General features: G+C 28.8%; 1 protein-coding gene across 2 annotated transcripts in view; it reads right to left on the reverse strand.

Annotated features, from left to right (window-relative positions):
- LOC142321674 (tachykinin-like peptides receptor 99D) overlaps nt 1-25,020 on the reverse strand; it is an 804,280-nt gene that overhangs the window by 158,330 nt on the left and 620,930 nt on the right. For both annotated transcript variants that reach the window (XM_075359955.1, XM_075359956.1), the window contains exon 4: nt 19,394-19,590. In XM_075359955.1, the coding sequence (XP_075216070.1) occupies nt 19,394-19,590 (197 nt within the window). The remainder of the gene's footprint in view (nt 1-19,393; nt 19,591-25,020) is intronic.

Below are 25,020 nucleotides of genomic sequence, written 5' to 3' on the forward strand. Positions count from 1 at the left end.
TTGAAATCCAACCACCAAAGAACACCGGTATCCACGATCTAGCATTCAAATCCGTATAAAAGTAACTGCCTTTAGTAGGATTTGAACGCTGGAACTCTCGACTTCCAGATCAACTAATTCGGGAAGACGCGTTCACCACTAGGCCAACTTGATGATTTGATATTTTTAATATTTTTCTTTTTCTGTTTAACTTCCGGGACCATCGTTTGATAATGCTTAGGATGAGATGAATGGTTGTGAAGGTGCCATGCCTGACCGGGATTCGAACCCGAGACCTCCGGATGAAAGGCTGAGATACTACCACTCGCGCCACGAAGGCCGGCAAAATATTGTTGATATTTTTAATATAAAGAGCGACATCTTCACTGTATTCAATGCATACCTGCAATGTATTACCTGCATACGAGATCAGTCGACGGAGGGCAGAAAGGTGATCAGGGATCTCTAGAATTGGCTAGACCACAAACACGGGGAATTATGTAACACTGTTCAATCCAGTTCCTTACCGGTCTCAGGGACGTTGAAACCCATGAGGAATTCGACTATTGCAGGGAGAAGGTCCTCCCCGCATTACAGGTCGTAAGATGCAGGTTAAAAACAAGATAGACGGGATTAGCTATATAATAAACAGAAATAAACAATATATTACGCTTAAACCCGCTATGAAAAAATTACGAAAACTGACTTAGAATAGCATTTTGTAATATCTCGAGAAACGTTAATATGATTTTGATAAATACATAAATTCTATTTTTTATCTTTTTGAGAAAACTAAATACTGATATAAAAGTGGATAAAAACATTATACATAAATCAACGCTCTAAAATAATACATATTTTTAGTTTGAACTTAATTGCCCACTTATTAATGCAGTTACCTGGATACAATTTTACATTCAACCTTGCTGAATACTCAAAAAATGCATTGGGGAAATAATAATTTAGATTGACCCGACGGTTCCTGAGGTAAAAGCATATATCAGTACAAATAATTACACATACATTCCGATTATTTTTTATGAAAATTCTACGAAGAGAAATTATTATTTAGAATATATCAAATACCTGCGGAACGGTTTGAATAAAACAGCTTAGAAATTTTGTTAAATAAAGATTGTTTCTTTATACGGAATAGCGGTAGAAGGTATTTAATTCAGCTTAAGTTGATTTTATTTAGTGTTTTATATTAACTTTTTTCTTTTGTAAATTTTTTTTCTAATTGAAAATATAACATCTCACAATAAGTTATAAGCAGTATTACAGTTTGGCAGTTGGTCTTGCCCCAACTCAGGCCGACATAAATTATAAAAGTAATTAATCAGAATTATAAAAGTTCTCCATTTTCATTTTTGAAAAATAGAGGGTTGTTTTGTACGTGAAATAAAGCAAAAGTGTAAAAACTCTGAGTATTAATCATTCAATGAAATTATTCAGCTTTTGTAAGCAACTTTTTTAACTACCAAGTAAAAATCATTATAACTCCAATCTTTATATTATTGCTGCATTTTTATTTTGAAACAACAATCATTAATTGTGATTTATTGTAAAAATTTATTCCATTTCGGAAAATTTTTTTATTTCGTTGGTTAATTTATTTTTTTTCGCTTTTGTTCGTAAGTCCTTTATGATAAGCCTAAGCCGATTCTACAATTCTGTTTTTATTTTAAAATTTTTCTACTTTTAAAAAGAATTAGTTTAACACTTACCCTCTGAAATTAAATAATATATACATACACATAGTATATGTACATATATATATATATATATATATATATATATATATATGACATATACACATACACAAAACTGTTTAATTCAATCATACATAAGAATATTTCTTATTATTTACGAACTGATTATTTCTTTCTTGTGTGAATGATTTTTACTTATTATTATTTTATATTATTTATAATTTGTAGTAAATATTTACGTATTATTCTGATTTTTGTTCCTATTTTTTTACTGAACACATTTTCCATTTCTCAAATTGAAAATAATTATATTAATTGTATATTAGCTTTCAAATTACATTTTATTCATGAATTTTTACTTCCTTGTACGAAGTAAAGGAAGTGTTGTGATCGTGAAAAATTTCGGTTTTCAGATTTCAACGGAAATATCCATTTTGTCAATCCGTGAATCCGCATTTTGACAAGTTTTGACGTGACGTCTGTACGCATGTATGTACATGTATCTTGCATAACTTAAACACTATTAGACGTAGGATGTTAACCCACCGGGTTGGTCTAGTGGTGAACGCGTCTTCCCAAATCAACTGATTTGGAAGCCGAGAGTTCCAGCGTTCAAGTACTAGTAAAGCCAGTTATTTTTACATGGATTTGAATATTAGATCATGGATACCGGTGTTCTTTGGTGGTTGGGTTTCAATTAACCACACATCTCAGGAATCGTCGAACTGAGAATGTACAAGACTACACTTCATTTACACTCATACATATCATCCTCATTCATTCTCTGAAGTATTATCTAAACGGTAGTTACCGGAGGCTAAACAGGAAAAAGAGAGAGAGAGAGAAAGAGACGTAGGATGTTGAAATTTTGGATTTAGAACTGTTACATCTAGTTGTGCACCTCCCCTTTTGATTTTAATCGACTGTACAAAAAGTGTCCAAAAAAGCCCAAAAACCAAAACAAAATTTGAATTTTGAACTTTTTGTTAACTACAGTAATAAGCTCTCACTGAGAGCCTTTCAACGGTATGTCATAGATGGTACTTATTTTCATTGGTTCCAGATTTATAGCCAAAATTAAATTTTAATTAATGAAATATTTGGATCTTACAAGGGAAGGCACATCGGTTCGAATGAAACTTCATCTCCTTTTTTTAACTTTTTTTTAAATTTAAATATATTGATTTATTAATAATTATTATTAATAAATAATAATTTAATAAAAAAAAGCCAGAATGAAAATGTGTTTATGTAATTTAATAGGCATAGAAAGAAGTCATATAGTGTCCTATCAGATTTTTACTCTTAGTAATATGATGAAATTTATATAACTACTAATTAAATAACTAACCTTCGTTCATCTGCCTTTCCGTTACCAAATAAAGAAAAACAAAAATGTTCACTAAAGTTGCTTAATTTTATTTTTAATTTTCTTGCATTTTTAATACTTTTTACTAAAGAATGGAAGGTAATATTAAGAAGCTTTCCAAATGTGTTATTGAAAATATATTAATGTATTTAATATATTGTATATTTGTATTAATATATTAATGTGTTATTCAAAAACTATATTCCGTATTTTATTAGAAAGATTTATAAAGGACAAAATAAAGAGATTTTAAGACAAATATATAGATAATTATGTAAAAGGAAGATGTGGTTAGTGAATTAAAAAGTTATTCAGATTTAGTAAATGTGGTAATAGAGATAAAAAGTGTTAATAATAGGCAGCAATAAAATATAAATCCGGTAATTTAGGATAAAGGATAAGAAGGAATAATACAGTAAAATTTTAAAATAATAAAGGTGTCACAGAAGTGAAAGGAACGGAAAATACAAGTATACCAGTAAAAATGATTAAAATAAAAATGAGTCATAAATGTACAGCTAAATGACATATAAACTCTGAAACAAAATAACCATTTTACTAGACAGAAGATTCCAAGGTTGAAATGTCATTACAAAATATTTTCTACAAATTTCTCTAAAATAATATTTTTATTAGAACTTACCGCCTCTTGAAAATAAATTGAAGATGGGGTATGCAACTATCCCATTCAAAAATTACAAAAAAAAAAATGAAAATAAAAATATTTTCCATAGAATTATTTAAAGTTTTATTATTTTTAGTTAACGGTCCTTCATTTTTTCCTCTTTTTTTACTTGATGAATTGATCCACTGCAAAACCTTTCAAAACTTGTACTTGGGAATATAGATATGTTATTTTTGTAGTGAATGAAAATTATCATGCCTGACCGGGATTCGAACACGGAATCTCCGGACAAAAGACCGAGATGATATCAATCCCCTACTGAAATTCTTTTTTTGAAATACACGCATAGCTATAAAGTTACAAACAAATAAATTTTTTCCGTAATTAAATTTTGGTGTTCTAAAAAACCTTGTACAAAAAGTTTTATTTATTTAAAAAAAAAAAAAATTCTGAGAAGACAAGGTCCATTATGATTTTATAAATTAAATCAAAGGTATGATTTCAGTTAGTATAATGAAATCTAGTTCACAAATTTCATTACGTTGATTCGACGGTTATGTGAATACAAACATATAAATAAGGTCCTGGACAAGAAAGTATCTTGAATCCTTTATACTAATCGATTTACAACATCTTAAAAGTCTTCAGTGGTAGTAATTAAAGGGTAAATGTGAGAATAAAATACTATTAACTAAAGTCATGTTTATTAAACTAGTTTACTTAAATTGCAGAAGTTAAACATCGCTGGTCCATTTGACCTACATTCTCTCAGTATAATTACTAATCCCTCTTAAAAAAATATCAGTTATACAAAAGATAAAAATAGAAATATTCTATTTTTCTCCATTTCTATTATAAGACCTGCTAATATCATAAAGTTGTATCTCTATCACTTCAGACAAAACGTTTATAATGCAATAATATTAGTATCATAATATTTAATATTTTAGAAAGAAAGAAGCACAATATTTTGCTTTATACTGACTATCACAGCCTTTATTATATTTGTAACGCAACAGAGTCAAAATATCTTTCTCTGAGAGTAACGATGAACATTATACAGACAGATTTTATCTTAATGGTGTAAAATTTTAGGATATCACTTGAGTTGGGTTTAATGTCATACCCGTTGCTGATATATAAAATTATATTTAGTTCTCTAAATAAGGCAACAAGCAACCATTTTATTTTTTATTCTCTTTATAAGTTATTTCTTATTATTCCAGAATATTGATAAAGCGAATTTTAGAGCTGACTAAATATAAGTCAGCTCTAAATATATGTCAGGTTACATATAATCATTGTGAACTTTTATGTAATGCGTATAAATTTTACAAATAAGTGGAATTTTTCTTCAGTTTAATTCAAAATAGTCTTCGGTTAGTTTTTTCAAGAGGAATTTTATCTATGCTAAACTGAAAATATCTTTAACTTTATATTTAATAAGACAAATATTAATACATGTATTAAATGCAGGCCTAATTTATTATTATTATAATGTTTTTTTTATATTTTTTTTATTCATAAAAACATATATTGTAACATATACACGAGTAAACAAAAATAACAATCAAGCTGTTGATTATTTGGAGTTAAGTGTTAACCAAAGGAAAACAGTGTTCCTTACTGAACGTATAGCAATAATTTTTGTCAAATGATAGGATTTTTTTTATAAGAAAGGAATTTTATGTATTTTAAAAATATTTTTTCCAAAATTTCATCAACATTTTTGTTAATACGCTTAGATATATATATATCTTGGATAAGTGATAGTACTATATAATACCTATTCCGTAACCGAAATAATTTAGTAAGGTATATAAAGCTATGCCGATTTCTGTTTTGATATTATATTTCTGTTTTGATCTTATTTGTTTTGATATCGTTACTGCTATTTGTATTATATTTTAATTAACACGATTGGTCCTTTAATTTCTGCTAGCCGTTGGCCTTTCAGAATAAATTGTTACAATGTCATAACAATTCCATCACTTGCCTTTTTTTTAATAGGTGTTAGTTAACTTATTTTTAATCAGCGGTAATTATTTACACGATACGCTATGTTTAATTTTAATTTTAACATGAATGACTTATATTAAAAGAGTAAAAAATTCAGTTTATGAGGTAATTTTTATAATTTATTTATAATTAATATAAATAACTTACATGATATATTTGATCCTGTGGCTTAAATACTATTTAAAAGCGTAATTACGTTTTTTAAAAGTTAAAAATATTTTTTTACGTATAAAATAAAACAAAAAGCTATTAAAATTTATATATAATCTAAAGTTTTGAAAATGTTATGATTTTCTAACGGCTCCTTTAACTCATTTTCATAACCTGTACTAAAATATTACTTTTTAATGCTTAATTTTTCATTATTTTATTTATTTTGTTATTTCTAGTGTTTATTACGCAATATTTGGCAACAAAAAACTGGGTGTACAAATTTGTTATTTCACGTTGTCTTTTTTAGTTAATTATCTAGTAAGATGTCTAGCTGAAAATCTTTTAGTTCGGTTCGACGATTATTCTGTAAGCCATGTAAATATAAGGACGTAAAAAGTTTTTCTTAAGAAATCCTGAATCTATTCTTAAATAACTCTTCAGTAACTGGAGTTTAAACAATTTATTTTTGTATATTTTTTCAGTTAGTTGACACTAATTTTTAATAATGATTTAATCCCGTCCTGGGTGAAGGTGATTCGACTTTCTGAGTAATTAGTGGCAGAAGAGATGCTCACTTCTCGTAGAGAACCTTAAAATACTTCACAGGTGGGCTATATATATAAACTAAATAAGTTAGAAGTTAGAAAATTATCAAAATTAAAAGAAACTTTCTAATGCAATTCATTAGGTCAACAACCAAACAAAATAACAAAAGCAAAAGCAGAAAATCTCGACGTTTCGTCCAAAAATGAATGAATGAATGATGATTTGTGGTGTGTCTTGATAAAGACAAACCACAAATCATGAATTGTTGTTTGTTTGGTTGTTGACCTAATGAATTGCATTAAAAAGTTTTCTATTAATTTGGATAATTTTCTGACATATTTAGTTTTTTTATATTTGTCTAACCAAAGAATAGAGTAGTTATATATATATATATATTAAATCTATATTTATAAAAATTGAATGTTTGTCTCTCTGTATGTCTCTTATGCCTTCCTTAACCGTTCATCCGATTGCGATGAAACTTTGGTGAGTTGTTGTGGGCACGCCTGCAAAGGTTTCTGAATTAGTTTGGATCCGCTAGGTGGCGCTGGGGTCGATATATTTCGAAAAATTGCATTATTTATGCGATTTAGCTCATATTCAGAATACATGTTACTTACATGGAAAGAATTATCTTTGCAAAAAATGAACCCACTAGATGGCGCTGGGGTTGAGATATTTATAAAAATTATATTTATCGACCGATTTGATTCATATTCAGAATATGAATATTAGTTACGTGAAAAGAAATATTTTTGCAAAAACTATACCCGCTTGGTGGGGTCGGTGTCGAGATATTTACGAAACAAACAAACAAATACACAAACAGGCTTTTTTATTCTATATATATATATATATATATAAGGTAATGTTCGTATGTATGTCCGCTATAAACTAAAAACTGCTGGACCGATTTACATGCCGGAAAAAGGGAAAAATCAGAAAAGGGAAATAGGGAAAAAGGTAAATAGGGGAAAAGTGAAGAAGGGAAAAAGGGAAATAGTGACAAAGGGGAATAAGAGAAAAAGTGAAAGGTTAAATTTGTGATGTTCCATAATGTTTATTTTTTAAATGTTTTATCAAATTTTCAATTGTGTTCATTTAATATATATATATATATATACACTCAAAGCTAGCGAAGCATTGCCGGGTCTGCTAGTGTATAATATAGATTAATTTTGCTATATTTAATTTTTGTTTTAATAATTTTTGAATTCATATTCTATGTACAATTTATTTTAAAAAATGTTTTATAATAACCTTTTGATACATCGTAATATATTATGAATCCATATTGTAGTATTTTCTTGCACTATCTGACGGATTACAGACGGAAAAATTGATTTTTCATTTTTTTTGGGTGAGAAAACAGTAAAACGTGTGATTTCATCCTGCACTATCTGACTAAATATAGGTAAAATATAATTTACTTTTACTTCCAGTACGAAATAAAGGAAATACTGATCTCAAAAGGAAATAGGATCTCAAAAAATTTCGGTTTTCAAATTTCAACGGAAACATCCATTTTAACCATTCGTGAATCTATTTTCACTATTTTTAGCGTGATATCTGTACGTACGTATGTATGTATCTTGTATAACTCAAAAAACGATTAGCCGTAGGATGTTCAAATTTTTTATTTAGGATTGTGTAACATCTAGCTATGCACCTCTCCTTTTGATTGCAATCGACTCAACCAAAAGTGGCCTCAAAAGCTCAAAATCCAAAAAATCTGGAAACTTTTTCTTTAACTGCAGTAATAAGCCTCATTGAGAGCTATTCAAGAATATATCATACATAAGCGGTACTTAAGAAAAATAAGTGGTACTTATTTTTATTGGTTCCAGAGTTATAGCCAAATAAAATTTTAATTAATGATATATTTGGATCTTAGGGGAAGGCACATCGGTTTGAATCAGACTTTATCTCATTTAAAAAATTTTTTTTTTTAATATGGATTTATAAATAATTATTAACCTCTCATTGTAAAAATATCTTTAAGATGAATAATTCAATAATAACAAACAAAAAAATGAAAAAATATCAGAAGTTTTTAATGAAATAAAATTTTATGTACTTTTCACTTTTAAAAAATGTGTAAATGTAATTTAATAGACGTACAAGGAAGTCATGTGATGTCCACATCAGATTTTTTATAAAGCCAATTTAAGTTAGCTTGCGTCGGAGAAGAATAAAAATGGCGAATTCATTTTGCGTGATGAGAAGTATTAAAAACATGTAAAACGTATTAATTAATGAATATTTAATTTTATAAACGGTTTTTATATAAGTGAAATGCATAACAAATCGGTAATACCAGCTATCATATTAAAGTATGATTTTTGGTAAACGAAAAGTTGTGACCTTTAATAAGAAGCTATACGATTACTGAGAATAACACCCGTTTATCATTTCTTGATTTTATCCACTCTTGTTTTTTGGCGGAAATTCACGCGACTCCCAAACGGGAATCTTGATTAAAATAGCTAATGCCATATTTGGAAGTGTTTTGTATCACAACTAAATAATTATTTACAACATTTGCTATCCTATCACAATGCGCAGTGTGGTTAAAAGTCACTTGATCTGTACTTAGCTGTTACAAAATATAACATTTTCAATGCAATGGAATTTTTAACTCTGAAAGATATCTAGCTTTATTTTAAATTAAAAGAAGCTGTAAATAAAGTAAAAAAATTACTTATTTTCAGTTCAAAATGGTTCTTGAACCATAATATATGGTTTAATAATATAATTTTTATATCGAAATAAGATATTTATCAAACGGTACCTAGATTTTAAATGAAAAAAATTCATGAGAATATGAAAAATTTAGGGGGGGTTTGATTTAAAGCAATTTCTTTGAAATTAAAACTTTTTTTAATGCTAGACAAAAATTATTAATGTTTATATATTTTAATATGTATAAGCATGTATGGATCAATATATATTGTGAAAATAATTTAAAGAGGTTAGTAAATAAGGGTAGTACAAAAGTAATCTGTTTTTTATCGGAGAAGACTACTTTTCGTATTCATAGAACAATATAAAACAACATCTTGGGATTAAAAAAAAAAATGTACGGGAGGGTAAAGAACAAAACTTAGGTTTTTCTTAAAACCTGTTTGATGTACTGTTTAATAAAACGGGAATAAATATTTTTTCATTTAAAAAATTACTGAGAAAGTATAAAAAATGTTACGAAAGAAAATCCTACCCAGTAACGATTCTTGAGTATCATTCAATAACTCTTGCTTGCAAACGTAAAACTTAAATGAAGAAAAATACAGCCACTAAAAAAGGATTTATTGAGGGAACATAATAATAACCGTGCATTAACACAGGTGTGCAGTGAATTTAAGAGCATCCGGTATATTTTAATTTTTTTTACCTAAAGTTTACATTTTTTTAGTAAGCAATAAGTAAACTTATGACTAATTTACATAATTTACTCTTGCAATTAATTTTACATATAACAAACAAATTTATATTTATTTAAGTTATATACATTCAATGGCTATTAAAAATTATTATTTTCTATTAATCGTACATAAAACTCGTTGATGGTCATATAGAATCAAATGTACAAATTCAAAGATGAAATGGAATAATAAAATTACGAATGAGGCGCATCCTGTCGGAAGTTACTGTGATAATGGACTATATGACATCCGAACCATTTCCTGACAGGAGCCTAAAAACTAATTGAAGTCATTAGTTTTGATCATGAACAAGCCAGATTTGATTATAAATCCATTCAACTGATCAAGCTTTACTCATCAATGTTCTCATACTACTTTCAGTTAAGCGAATAGTAATATAAAAATTGCTACTTGTTCATAAAAAAATATTTTTAATATTAATATTTACAATTATGAAGTAAAAATTTCATTGTTTCTCAGTAATTTGGAAGTTGAAAATTAAACTTTACGTTCCTAACCAATTTTAATATAAAAAATGATGTTTTCTTGATATTAATTTGACAATTTAATTTTGACAATTTAATTATAACAATTTTGATTTTTTTCTCTTTTTATTTTTAAGAGAAGACATAAAAATTTATGAAAATTTATTAAACTGTGAATAATTTATACCTGAGAGAGGATTTTGAAATAATTAAGATGGGATCGTTTTCTCAGATAAAGAATTTGAATCAAATCAGTCAAGAGGTTCAAAGAAGAAATCCATTCCAAACTACTGGAATAAAAATAAAATACCATTAATTTTTTAAAACCCAATGATTAACTCAGGGAATTTCAAAACGTAAAGAAAAAAGTAAATTAAGATTTCACATTACCGAGCGGTTTTCTTAAGCTTTCTTTGTAGTATAATAAGGAACTATACATACATGTGCTTAGCATTCTACTACCTTATTGACTGATTGTAGTGTACTTATAATGCACTTTTTCACCACAAAAGGGGGACAGATTAATCTGTTGTTTTACATAACCCGTCCTTATCGGTTTATTTTATGGTTTTAACCGGCAGAGATACAAAATACACCAGCAGAATTACTTCCTTGAGAGTAATTATGATCTTTGTAAACCTTTTTTTAAAGCCAAGTAAACATATAGGTTTATTATTGCCTATAGGTTTATAATTGCTACATCACTTCAAAATATGAAAACTTTTAATAAAAATTTGGTAATGATATAAGAAATTAATTAAATAAATATGCAGTAACGAAGGAAACACATTCAATTTTCGTTCACATTGAATAACATATCCAATAAATTAGGTGAAAACAACGTAGGACTTGTAAAGGAACACTCATTTATGAGAAAAGTTTGAAAGATATACAGATATGAAAATCTATCCTTGAGAAAAATATATTGGTTAGACGTAATCGTAATAAATTAATAACAAATATATTCTTGTTTGAATCGCCAATATATAAAGAGGGAGTATAAATAGCATCCGGAAAAAAATCAAAAGCAGTAGAAAACCAATTTTCAGAGCAAAGTCTAAATGATTTAGAGAATTTCAACAGTTTTTTTTTTGCTCCATCATTACTGAAAAGTGTTTTTAGCTAGTTTAAACTACAACGCAATGTCATACAACATATAATAACATACACATTCAAGTAAAAACCAGTTTCTGTGGGTATCAGAGTGAGGATGTTTCTTGTAAGACTAATTGTCATCCGAATTTCGATCGACATAGAATATACTGCTAAGAAAAATTATATTTAACACAGTGAAGGAAACAACAATAAACCTCTTCAGTTTTTTTCCAAGTAAGCATAGAATGACTGTTGTTCTTGAAAAAATAAATAGAAAAAGTAAACAGTAAGAAAGAAATAATCTTTGTCTAAATAACATTTTTTTTTTTAAAGGAGAATATGTCTACTTTATGATAAAAATACAAATAGAATTAAGAACTATTTTATTAGAAGAATAATTCTGTAAAGTGCAACATTAGATCATTCATTTAAACCATTAAATATAGAGTTTTCATTTTATTATTCGTTTTACAGCCTTCATAAAATGGTCATACAATCTTATTTTACTAACAATATTGATTATTTTACTAGATGTAGTATGGAAATAGTAAATTATGTAAACAGTTGTTACTTTAGCACTAATAATAAAACCAACCGGGCTGGTCTAGTGATGAACACATCTTCGCAAATCAACTGATTTCGAAGTAGAGAGTTCCAACGTTCAAATCCTAGTAAAGCTTATATTTTTACGGATTTGAATACTACATCGTGGATACCGGTGTTACATAACACCGATGTGATTTGGTCGCTGGGTTTCAATTAATCACACATCTCAGAAATGGTCAACCTGAGACAAGATTTCACTTACACTTATACATATCATCCTCTGAAGTAATACCTGACGATGATTCCCGGAGGCTAAACAGGAAAAAATGTACTAATAATAAAGAAATAAGTTGTCAGTGAATTACTTTTGTTGCCAAAGAAGAGTGCTATCAACTTTATTATTGATACTAATTGTCATAGGTAAAGCGAAAAGAAAAACTTACGCCAGGTAACAAACGAGGTTAAGTCAATTATTATCCGCAATTTAGTTATATTTTTGTTTATGTTGGTAGTACTGTCGTGGTGCGTAGATGACGCATGCGTGGTTTAATTGTTGTTATGTCTGTGCAGGTTTGATGCTGCTACGTTAGTTCCAGTTTCGCTGCCCTGCCGTTAACCATGACTTCTCCGCTTTCTGTTTGCACAAAAGAAGAATAATGTTCAGTGATCCATTTTTTTGTGGTCGGAAGGTGTATCAGGGGCCGAAATTCATCGAAGACTTTCGGTACAGTACGGGAACAGTGTGTTGTTGCAATGGAGTGTCTACGAATGGATTGAAAAATTCAAAAATGGTCGCAAAAGTGTTACGCACGACGAAGGAACCGGACGACCCTTTTCCACCACAAATGAGGGAAACATTGAGCGTGAACGTGACATGGTTTTCTTAGACAGACAAGTAACTATTGATGAAGAGGCACATCACCTGCAAATTAGTCATAGTTCTGCCTACGAAATCATCCACAACAGACTTGGATTTCATAAAGTCAGTGCAAGATGTGTCCCAAAACAACTCACATAGTTGCATAAACAAAAGCGCTTGGACATCTGCTAAAAACATTTGATCGCTATAGTAACGAACGGGAAATCTTCTTAGACAGAATCATCACTGGTGACGAAACATAGAGCCATCATTACCAATTTTTTTTGCAAATATATTTTTTAATTGTTAATGAATGTGTTTAAGAAAAATAAGAGCTCTTAGTTAGGTGAAATTTCAAGATATTGAGGGTGACCTTGCCCTACAGTCTCACCCCGTTTTGATCTTTTAAGTTGAAAATTTAATGGTAACAATGTTCCATATGTTGAAGTAATCCGAATAAGTTTGGTTAAACTTAGCCGATAGTTCTGGAGATATAAGATGACTTAGGGAGCGACACCGAATACACACAAGAAATACAAACATTTGGAAAATTTCCATCCGGTTATTGGATTTTTTGGGTTCCATAGATGTCAAAACGTAAAGATTCGGTGGAAATCACACATGCCAAAATTGGACCGATTACAATATTGTAACAAGACCGGTATAGCGGGCCTGAGTAACGGATTCCTAGCAATTATTTTGAAAGTAATAGAAAATGTAATAACTGGAGAAATCTAGAATGGGACAAAAAGGAGAACTCTTTTTGTAAAGAATAGGTCCGTTTTCCACTCGTCCTTTATTATACTGTCCGTTGTTACACAATAAACACCTGTGAGAAGAGACACCCTCTCTCTTCTCACCCTAACACCTGTTAGGGTGAGAAGAGACCAGGTTTGGAATTCATGGGAACAAAAGCCTCGTTCAACTGTTCTCATACTTCGACTTGGGTCCGATCCGACAGGTAAAGAGACTAGCAGTATAAATAGCCCAGTAAGATCAGCTAAAAACGAGTTCTATTAGATCCAGTCTGCGAGACTTACGGTGTCGGTCCCGCAAGGGCAGTTCTTCGAGGAGTTCAGCGAGGAGAGGCAGCGAGTTATGTGGGTTTGGCGGAGTTCTGCGAACTAGTCCAGCGAGGAGAGTCACGGATGTGAGTCTGTGAGACGAAAGTGCGAGACGTCAGTCCAGCGAGGAGAGTCTTGAATCCAGTTCGATACTGTAAGTAAGATGTAGTAAGATCACGCCATGAATAATTCCGGTAACTAAGAAATATTATTTGTGAGTTGCAGCAAAACTATAAGTGTGTATGTGAAAGAAATAATGCAATAAACTTCATTCATAAACTGTTAGGGTAGATAGTAAAGGTATTTGCAAGTGGACGCTATACGATTGTTTGTTAATAAAAGACAAGTGGTTAAAAAGGGTTAAGACTTTAGCGGTTTCTTTTGTTAATGGGTCTGAATTCTAGTTTTGTATTTATCTACCTGGAATAAATTCCAAACGATTATTTATTTTGAACTCTTTTTTTATGATAGTCTTATTTATTATTTACTAATGACATTTTTCACTACTTGAGGTGTAATATCTTGATTGTTAATCTTTGTTAATTACGCTCTGTTTTTGGCATGTTTACTGTTTTGATTATGTTATCTTTTATGTCATGTAACATATTATGTATTAATTATTTGATTTGTTATTACTCACTGTAATATTATTATCGTTTACTACTATTATCCTGATTATTATTGTGGTTGTAATTACTGTATTAACATGTGTTCATTAATTGTTTTATTATCGTCACTTACTACTATTATCATTATTGTATTTATTTACACTGTTATTATTATTAATTTGTCTGGTTATAATTATGAACATTTTAAACCAATAAATGTAATTATATAAACATTCTAAATTGTCAACCTCTCTCAATATCCTAATTGAGCTGCGGAACACGCGACAATATTTTCCCTTCTAGAACTATAGCTCTGCTATAGCGCTACACGGAATAGTAAAAATGATAATATATATTTTTATTTTTGTTACAGCATAAATATAGATTATTTTTAACAATGGTATACTTACTGAACAGATATCAAATATATTTCATTTTGTATACTGTTACTTAAGCCTATATAAACTGAAAAATAAAAACACACACACACATATGTAATGAAATATACCTTATGCTCTTTAAAACTCAATTTCCATCAGTTCAAGAAATTGGAAGAAACGTGTTAAACGATTGAACGATTGAAACGATATTGAACCAATCTTTCTTGAGATGATAATAATATTAATGTTAAGAGTTTATTTCTTTTGATAATAAACAACTATTTACTTTAAAATTTAAAATTAAAGATTAAGTAATAAACATAATTTATTTTATTTACAGATGAATAATTTACACAAATTAAATCATTATTTTATTCTCGTCTTCACAGTTTACAGTTTCAAATAAAGTAACCACGTTATGGAGATATCGGAATTCTTGAAATCATATTTAAAAAAAATATATGCAATTTAAAATTATAATTTAACAACTTTGTTATCCACAAGGAAAATCAACAGTGAACATTATTTATATTGTATTATTTTTAATACTTACTTATTATGCATGGTTATTAATTTTATATCGCTTGATGGATTAATTCACCACAGAAACTTACCGAGAAGCGTGTATGTGAGTATATGGAAATATCATTTTGTAGGGTATGAAAAATACAATACCTGACCGAGATTCGAACCTGGATGAAAGGCCAGCACGCTACCACTTCGCCACGGAGATAGTTTAAATTATTTAAATAAAAATATTTAATTTTACACGTGGACAATATGAATCAATTATTCTTCAAGTCGTTGTTATATTGTTATTTCATCTGAATTTAAATTCTTTTTTATATAAGTTTTAAAATTGCATTAATCTTATTAAATGGTAAAATAGAAATTTCAATATTGTATCTCTCTGATACTGTTTTTTTTATAGTCTATAATTAATATTGATATTAAAGTAAGTCTTAACTCTTTCACTTTTTTGGATATAATCCCCTCTTTGGTTTTCCCACTTTTTACCTTATTTCAGTTTTTACGTTGCTTTATTTTTGATCTGTTAGTATTACTAGTAAAGTCATAGTGATTACATTTTCTCGAGTTTCAAGCATAATATTAAAAAGAAACTAAATAGTGGATTTTAAAACAAGTTACACCACCTTTTAGATAAATTTATGCTGTGTTTAATGTTCTTAAATAGAACTTTTTTACTATTTTTTAAAAGAATGCTTTCTGATGAGAAAAGATACCTTCTGACGGGTATTTTGACTTTGGTTGGTTGCTTTTAAAAACTACTTACCCAGTCATAAAACAAAATTTTTATAAAAACAAATTTTAACGTATTCTATTAAATTATCACCCCTTAAATTTTAGTTTCATATTTTCAAAAATATTAAATTAGTAACATAAAGACAATAATAAATAGTTTTAGACAATAAAACTTCAGTTTTAAATTAACTTTTTATCCGATAAGTTCGAAGGAAGGTCACTGTCTCAGATTTTCGAATTCCAAAAAATTAAAAATTTTCTTTTTTCAATTTTCCACAAATTATTTTAATAAATTATTTTTTCTTTTGTGTCTTTGTATTGTGTTTCATTGTTGTAGCTATAACAAACATTTTCCTGTGTCTTTTTTGTTGGCTGATCTTAATATTGGTGAAAACCTTTACTTATTACATGAACAATATAGAACTGAAGACGCTGTCTTACAATGGAACTTGCTAGAGTGGAACGCTATTCTGATCTTAGACATTACTATTGATTAAACCTTATAATGAAACGCATTCTTTCGAATTTTTCTTAGTGAATTGATAAAATGAGTTTCTGTTGTTAGAACATTGTAAACATGAAAACTTTAAAGCTTTATTCCTGTAGTTTTTTTTTACAGCAAAGATATTAAATATAGATAGAAAAAAAAAACTCGGGTAACTGATCAAAAACATTCAAATTTAAAAAAAAAAGTTAGTTGTGATATTAATTTCTCTAAGAAATAAGCAAATTTATAAAATCAATAGATTATGGTCAAAATGTCATTTATAATTTGCTACTACCGATTAAAGTAACAGAGTTATTCATTAAACAAATTTTTAAATAACAAGAAAAGTCCCCTGACTACACATGATAAGTAACGCAAAATGTTAATACCAAAGCCACCTACATTGAACCGGTTCTGCAAATCACTGAAGTTAAGAAATTTTAACGTAGTACAACATTAGTATTTTTAGTAGCTAATGATCATAGTAACTGGTATCGAAAAACGAAGTACCATAAACAAAGAAATACACATTGTACGTGTTAACGGTTCGACAATAGTATTAAGTGATAGCATACTTTAAGATTCTTATAAATGAATTTTATTCACTTTAAAGTTATTCTAGAATATATATTACTATGTATAAAATAAGTAATGATTATGTCGAAAATACAATTTTGATTTTTACTATAAGTATTACAAATTAATAGAAAATTACCAATTGATTTTGGCGATTAGATAACAATTAAAAATTTAATGATTTTAAGGATTATTTATTTTAATTTTTACAAAAAGAATCTTAGGTTCTATACTTCTATCAACGAATAATATTACATCTGTTCACAACGAACTCTTCGAACATCGAAGACAAGAACCTGCCCCAAAACGGAGTAATCTAGTAATCCACTTTTCGCTTGTACGCTCGATTGCTATCGTACGCTGACCCCAAGTTCAGAATGAAACGCAAGTATATTGGGGAATGATTTGTACCCCTATTATTTTTTCAGGGCCTAGACATTTGTAATTTATTTCTGGATCTTTCTTATCAGGCGGCGGGTAGGTTATTTTTCTTAATGACGGGGATTTATTAGATTTATTTATTTTTAAATTGGACGGAATATTTTATTGAGTTTCGATCTTTTAGATCCTGGAACTTTGAAATTTTTACTGCAGTTATTTTCTTGGGAGAACTCCAAAAATATCGCGTCTTTCTACAAGCATAATTAGCCTTCAGTCCGTACTTGGAAGCCTTTCAGTGTCGGTACCTTTAGGGTTTAACAAAAATACACCTGCTGGGCTCTAGTTTTGTTGAGAGTGTAATGCATTCCCTTCTAGTTTTGAGGAGAAAATCGCGTAAGGTGCCTATTTCTATTTTAGTGATGGAAGGAAGGAAGGAGAAGCTGGATTTTCCCCAAGTTCGTTGATTCTCGATAGTATATATGTTACGGTAAATTTGATTAATCCGGTGGTTATGAATAATTACTGGTGGATTTGATTAATCGCCTCTAATGTTGGAGAATAAAATATGTAATTTGTATATTTAACGTTGTTTAGGCGAGTTTAGCGAGCGTAGTTTATGTTTGGTTAGGTTATCATAACCTAGCTAACTTAGGTTATGATAACCTAACCAAATATAACCTAGTCCCAACCCCTAGGTTGGGGTTCAGGAACGACATAGTCGGGCTTGGATCCTTCCTATAGAGGTTAGAGACAGGCATTGAAACGATAGAGTGGACAATTCACTTAGAGTTGGCTGTGTTTATATTTCAGAGTGAATCCAGCCCAGGGTGGTAGGGAAACAAGATAAAACAAAAAAAAAAAATAATCTACGCTCTCTTCGCAAGCTAACTGCGACTAATTAACAGAAATGTTTTGATTATTTTTTATAATAAATTCAGTAATTACTGCATGTAGTCGAGTTGTTATTTTAATATCTAAAATATGTTAATATGGATAATATGTAAAATTACCGGTATATTTAATAAATTGCTGTATATTTATTAAATTATTCAACATTGGTGGCGATTAATCAAACTCACCGGTAATTATACATAATCATTGGATTAATCAAATTTATCGTAACATATTTATTTCCAGGCCTAGAACTTGACCCACCCGGTTGGTCTAATGGTGAACGCATCTTCCTAAATCAGCTGGTTTGGAAGTCGAGAGTTCCAGCGTTCAAGTTCTAGTAAAGTCAGTTATTTTAATACGGATTTGAATACTAGATCGTGGATACCGTGGTTCTTCGGTGGTTGGGTTTCAATTAACCACACATCTTAGGAACGGTTGAATTGAGACTGTACAAGAATACACTTCATTTACACTCATATATATCATCCTCATTCATCCTCTAGTATTATCTGAACGGTAATTTCCGGAGGCTAAACAGGAGAAAGAATAAGGTCTAGAGCTTGACCTGTAGTAGCAGAGCCAACCGAACCTTTTGTTCGTTCAAGAGTAACCGTTTATTTTTTTTTAATTTTTATGAGAAGTATAGTAAATTGTTCTTTATTATTTTTTAAGTACACTGATAAAAACATGGATAAAATCCCCAACTGCGATTTAAATATTCTCTTATAATACTTGTTAATTTTAAATCCTTATTAACTGCGGTGAACAGCTTACAATTTCTTCTCCTTGTTCTATGATCAGCATTAATTTCCTAAGTTGATATTATTTTTTCCAAACCTATTAGTCTGAAAAGAAAAGTTATACAACGAATAATATATAAAAATAATTATATATTTTAAATTAATAAAATAAAATAATATTTAGACTCACCTGTGATTCATCCAGCAATATATAATTGGATTATACATTGAGTTAGACATTGCTAACCAATATATAGCAAGATATATGTCTTGTATCGATGGATGATTCGTAATTTCAGGCATTATTGATGTGAATATGAAGTACGCGTGAAATGGTAACCAACAAACAGCAAATATACTGACCACTACAATCATCATTTTTACGACCTGTAACATAAAATAAAATATATAAAAATTAATTTTTTAGTAATTTAAAAAAAAATTCTTAAAGTTAAATACTTACTTTACTTTTCCTCATCCGTATCTAGAATGATATAATTGTCTATACACTCTACACCCATCAATGGTCTTCCGGAAATTTCTTTTTCAGCGCTTTACAGAGCCGTATTCCAATGCTTTTTAGGAAAATCTAATATTCTCCATTCACTTCACACGACCATATCACATTGGCTGAAAGTTCTTGATCTATCAACGATAAATCTCTCGTTTTGTTTCTAACAATCTGCAACTTGAGATAACAGTTGAACGTCGTAAAATTCATCCATTTCTAGATATTCCAACGTGCTTTTACTTCAAAGACTTATCTATCATCATTCAAATCTATAGCTTTTTTTCAACCACAATCTAATATAACAATAATTTCGTGCAATTTCAACTTTTTGCACACTCCTTGAACGAATTCCTTTCATCCATTTCTTCAATACTTTTTAATGTATGCTCTACGGAGCGTAACAAAATCGCTATTTTAGATCATTAATATTCTAGAAATTCTCTCTGATATTTGAACTCTTACATCTGATAAACATGTTTTCTGAAAATGAGCACAAACATTTAATAAAATTGGCTAGATATTTTAATTTATAGTCTACTTAGTTCATCCCTTAAAAAAATTCTGCTTCAAATTCATACATTTGTTTATATCTATGAATAGATGCAGAATGTCTGTTTGTGTGAAACCGAGAAGATTGAAAGTCTTGATTACTCGTACCGTAAATGAAAATGATTTTAGTAAAAATATTTAATTTTTGAGGGATAAACGTTTGAGATTTCTATATGTAAAATTTTCATATAATAATGAAAATTATAATAATAAACAGTGTTTTTAGTAATACGGAGAGAGGGAGAAATGTTTTTATATTAAAATTTCCATAAGATAAATATTTATATATCTAGAATAAAAAGATGAAAATGAAAAAAAAGAAGGAAAAGAAAATTATGGATATAGAATATAACCTAAAATCGTCACATACGAAAATAAACAAACACTAAAGAAGTTTATATATAAGCAGCAACCATATATGATCACATATGTGGAAGCTGGGTTTATGCAAAATCAAAAATAAGCTTATCACTGTGGTACTGTGTTGTCTTGCAACGATGAATAACACAGCTGTGTCAGCATCAGACTATTTTAGTCTCAAAAACAAAAAAAACTTTTAAAATGTAACAAATATTTTTATCATATCGCTCAATCATTGACATTATTAATTATTATTGTGGTGTAATAATTGCAGTTGGGAAATTTTAATTGTTAACAGACATCTAAAATGGTAAAATATTACATTATAATATTTATTCAGAAGATTTTATTATCTAATAATTTTTTTAGATGTTATAATATAATTTTAAATGGTCTATTTATTTAATTTACATTATACAGAAATTTTGATATAAATTAACACAAACAAAATATTAGTTTCTTGCTTTTATTGTAGTAACTTTTATCCGGATATCGATCTCTTATTTTAATTAGTTTTGTCGTGTTATCGTGTGGAAAACCATTAACTGATGAAACCGCATTTCAAATGTCATTCAGGTAAAAGAGAAGTTAATCTAGAAGTTAGCAACCTGTGACGGCTTTATCAATTACCACCAGAAAGTTAACTTTAATGCACTATACATTAACACTAGAGTTCTCCCCAATTTTACATAGTTAGCTTTGCTTTCACCCTTTTAAAAATACTATCCTGAGCCAACAAAGCGTGATAATGTGCTTATAGGAAGCTTTTAGAGTGAATTGACAGGGGCTCGTCGTTTGTGTATATGTTAAACACCAGAAGAACCAGAACTGTACATTCCGGTAGGGCCTTTCTTCAGGAATCATTTATCGCGTCATAAGTTTTTTCTTTCTCTATAAAATTTCTTTATAATGTTGCTGATAAATGTTTAATTTTTTCTAAAAAATTACCGCTTATTTTTTTTAAAGCTTAAAAACTAAAAAAAAGATACATTCTTTAAATTCATCAAACTGCCCAGCCATTAACATAGTTTCCTTTTTTATATCCTTATTTATATAAAAATATTAATAGTTATAAAATAAGTTTTTTGTGTAAACAAATTCAATGTAAATGTAAAAATAAAATAATAAAAATAATTATAAAAATTAAAAAAAAAAACGACTGCCAAAATACAAAAAATAAAAAATAAATTGAACTAAATAAACAACAATAAATCAAACTTAAAAAAAGAGAACAAGGTGTGGAAATTAAGAACTAAATGTCGTTATCAGTATTTAATTAAATACAATAATGAATGATTAATCAAATTTCAGACAGTTTAATTTGTTTAAATATATTTTTCATGTTGTAGATATAGCAGGCATTTAAGGTTGCGTTTAAGGTTGACAATGTAAATTCTCATCAGGTCTTTCATCGATAAGAAAATTTTATCCTTCAACGAAAATATTTAAATATTTTTATAATTCAGAGCCCCCCGACTGCAATTCAGTATTTTATGTTTAATAGTCACCGATTCATATCACTAATGCGAGGACTTGTTCAAATTACTTCACCCTAGATAATTATGGGGTATAGTACTAAAAATTTTGTCTATGGAATTATCTGGGAATTCTATTTCCTACCTAAGGCTACACGAAAAAAAAACTTGGGTTAAGAAGCATACAGTATGAAGCCGGGTTGCCTAATGCCCATATATATATATATAAACTACAAGCTGTATTTAATTTTTTACAGATATTTTCATATTGTACATCATTTTACAGGTGTGATATGTTATTCTACAATCCTTATTTGTTCTGTGCTTATCTTTTAACTTTTACGTAACTGCTATATCGTATATTGTCGACGGTCTATTTTATAAATCCCGGTTAGTTGTGTTTTACACAGCTCGTAGCTAAAATTGGTGGGGGTGCTGCTCCAGAAAATTCTTTCCTAGGTATTTACAAGGCCATGGTTTAAGCTTTCTGTAAAATAAAAGAACCAAAAAAAAAATAAATGAATTAAATAAATAGCTGGAAACAGGGTAATAATCTAATTCTACTCTTTATCACATTCAAGAATATGGTACACGGTTTTTAAGCACATTGTGCTTAAAAGCCGTATTCGGTTAACCGAATAAATAATAAAATGTCAATACAGATAATACTTTTTAGTTTTATTATCTTATAACTTAACAAAATTTCCGCTTAAAAACACTATAGCCAATGGTGTTTAATTAAAATTTCTATGTACACAGAAACAAATTCATAATTAGTTTTTACTAATTATCTTCTCGTTCGCCCTTTCAGCGTATTTTTGGACACATCTGGCAATCAAAGAGCCCTTGCTTTCCGCCATTTTCTGATCACACTACTGAAAAAACAACTAAACCATTTTCATATTCCTTCCATCAACTAAACTAGAAAAGGGAACGAACAAGGAAAGTTCTATACAGACGCGGAATAAAAAAAACTACCTTCCACCAGCAAGCTAGGATTGGCACTACGGAAGCGACAGTGCTCTTACTTCCTCGCAGTCTTGCGTGCAGCTTCCTATATGCGCATGCACAAAACAGCCAAACACCACGACGCCTCTGGAACTGTGAAGCGCACAGTTCCATACAAAGATTTTTGTATCTTTTTCATAAACTGGGGGAGGGCTACTGATGTTGCTTAAGGATGCTTAAGGATTATATACTGTACAAGTATAGAGAAAGAATTAAAGAATTCAATTATTCTTCAAAAATGTTATAATGTGTTACACTTACACTGAATTTAAACAATTATTTTTTTTTATTATTATGAGTACGTATTCAAATATTTCATATAAGAAAACACTTTGACATATAATAAACAAACATTTCAATGTATATATATATATATATATATTATATATATATATATTGTGTATATATATATATATATATATTATATATATATATATGTGTATACAAGCACAACCGAGAAGCACCGTGGTATGGCTAACTATAATTCGCAGTCTATCTTTACCGTCTCTTTACGTATACGCGTGCATGGGGATGTATATTGAAAGAGAGTGATAGAGAGAGAGAATTATTGTGACAACCGGCAATTTTTTCTCCCACATCTCATTCTCTGCTACTACATATTATACTATACATTCATATATGCGTATGTATTTTCTCACTCTATGTCTTTTTCTCTTTCATATATATATATATATATATATATATATACTAGCGGATCCGACAGACGTTGTCCTGACGCGGCATTATTTTGCAATAAATGCACACACTTAATATAAGTAACTTAATTAAGTTAAAATTAGCAGGAATGTGTTCTAAATTTCATTAAAATGACTATTAGTATGATATTATCAGTTTGTGATTATTGTATTATTGTAATGGGTTTATTGATTAATTATGTGTAGTATGGTTAATATTTATTTTCACTAAATATTGAGATGTCCGATGAAAATTGAATTAAAAAATCGAAACGTCGTAAAATTAATAATTAGTGAAATTAATAAATTTTCATCCACATTACTACTAATTTTCACCTAACATCATTCTAAAAATGTACGTCCTACATATTTTTTTTCTATTTAATAATTTTGATGTTTCATAACCATGTAACAGCTTAATTAATCAATTAATAAAAAAATTAAAGCACTGTAAAAAAACAACGTAGTTAAAATTTTAGTAGAAATTTTTATCATTTTTCTCATTCTTTATTTTAACATCTATTTTACCAAATATTAGATAATTGTAAATTGAAAATAATTTTAGAAAACTTTTTATAAAATTAATCAGCTAAAACTTTATAAATTCTTTTTTTAAATATACTTTAAACTATATTTTTAGTAACTTATATTTTGAATTTTATAAATGTTATAATTTATTTTACAAACTTAACTTTTATTTTCAAAGAGCCGTTCAATACTTCATAAGTTGCATAGAATCAAATTAGAACTGACAATTTAAATTTGTAGGTTAAGTTTATTATTATTGTATACATCATTAAAATTCATGAAAAATACTCACTTCAATACTGCACCTTACAAATTTGCACAATATACATTTTTTAATTAAACTTTAAAAAGTTATTTCAATAAATAATAATATAATATAATATTCTCAATAAGCGGGCAATTCTAGCAGACTCGGGAATGCTTCGCTATTGCTAGATCTGAGTATACATACAGATTAAATGACAACAATTGAACGTTTCATAAAACCATAAAAACAGAACATTAGCAATTTAACAAAATTTACCTTTTACATTATAAAAGTCAGAATGTAAATAAATCCAAATGGCAAAACAACAGCACCTATTGGATTTAATTCACACCACTCTCTAATCACAGTATTCGGTAGAAAATAACTTTTTAATGAAAAGTGTTTTTGGGGCTGCAAAACCATTACAATTAATACTGAACATTA

Source organism: Lycorma delicatula, chromosome 3 (genome assembly GCF_047948215.1).
Source record: "Lycorma delicatula isolate Av1 chromosome 3, ASM4794821v1, whole genome shotgun sequence".
Taxonomy (NCBI): Eukaryota; Metazoa; Arthropoda; class Insecta; order Hemiptera; family Fulgoridae; genus Lycorma; species Lycorma delicatula.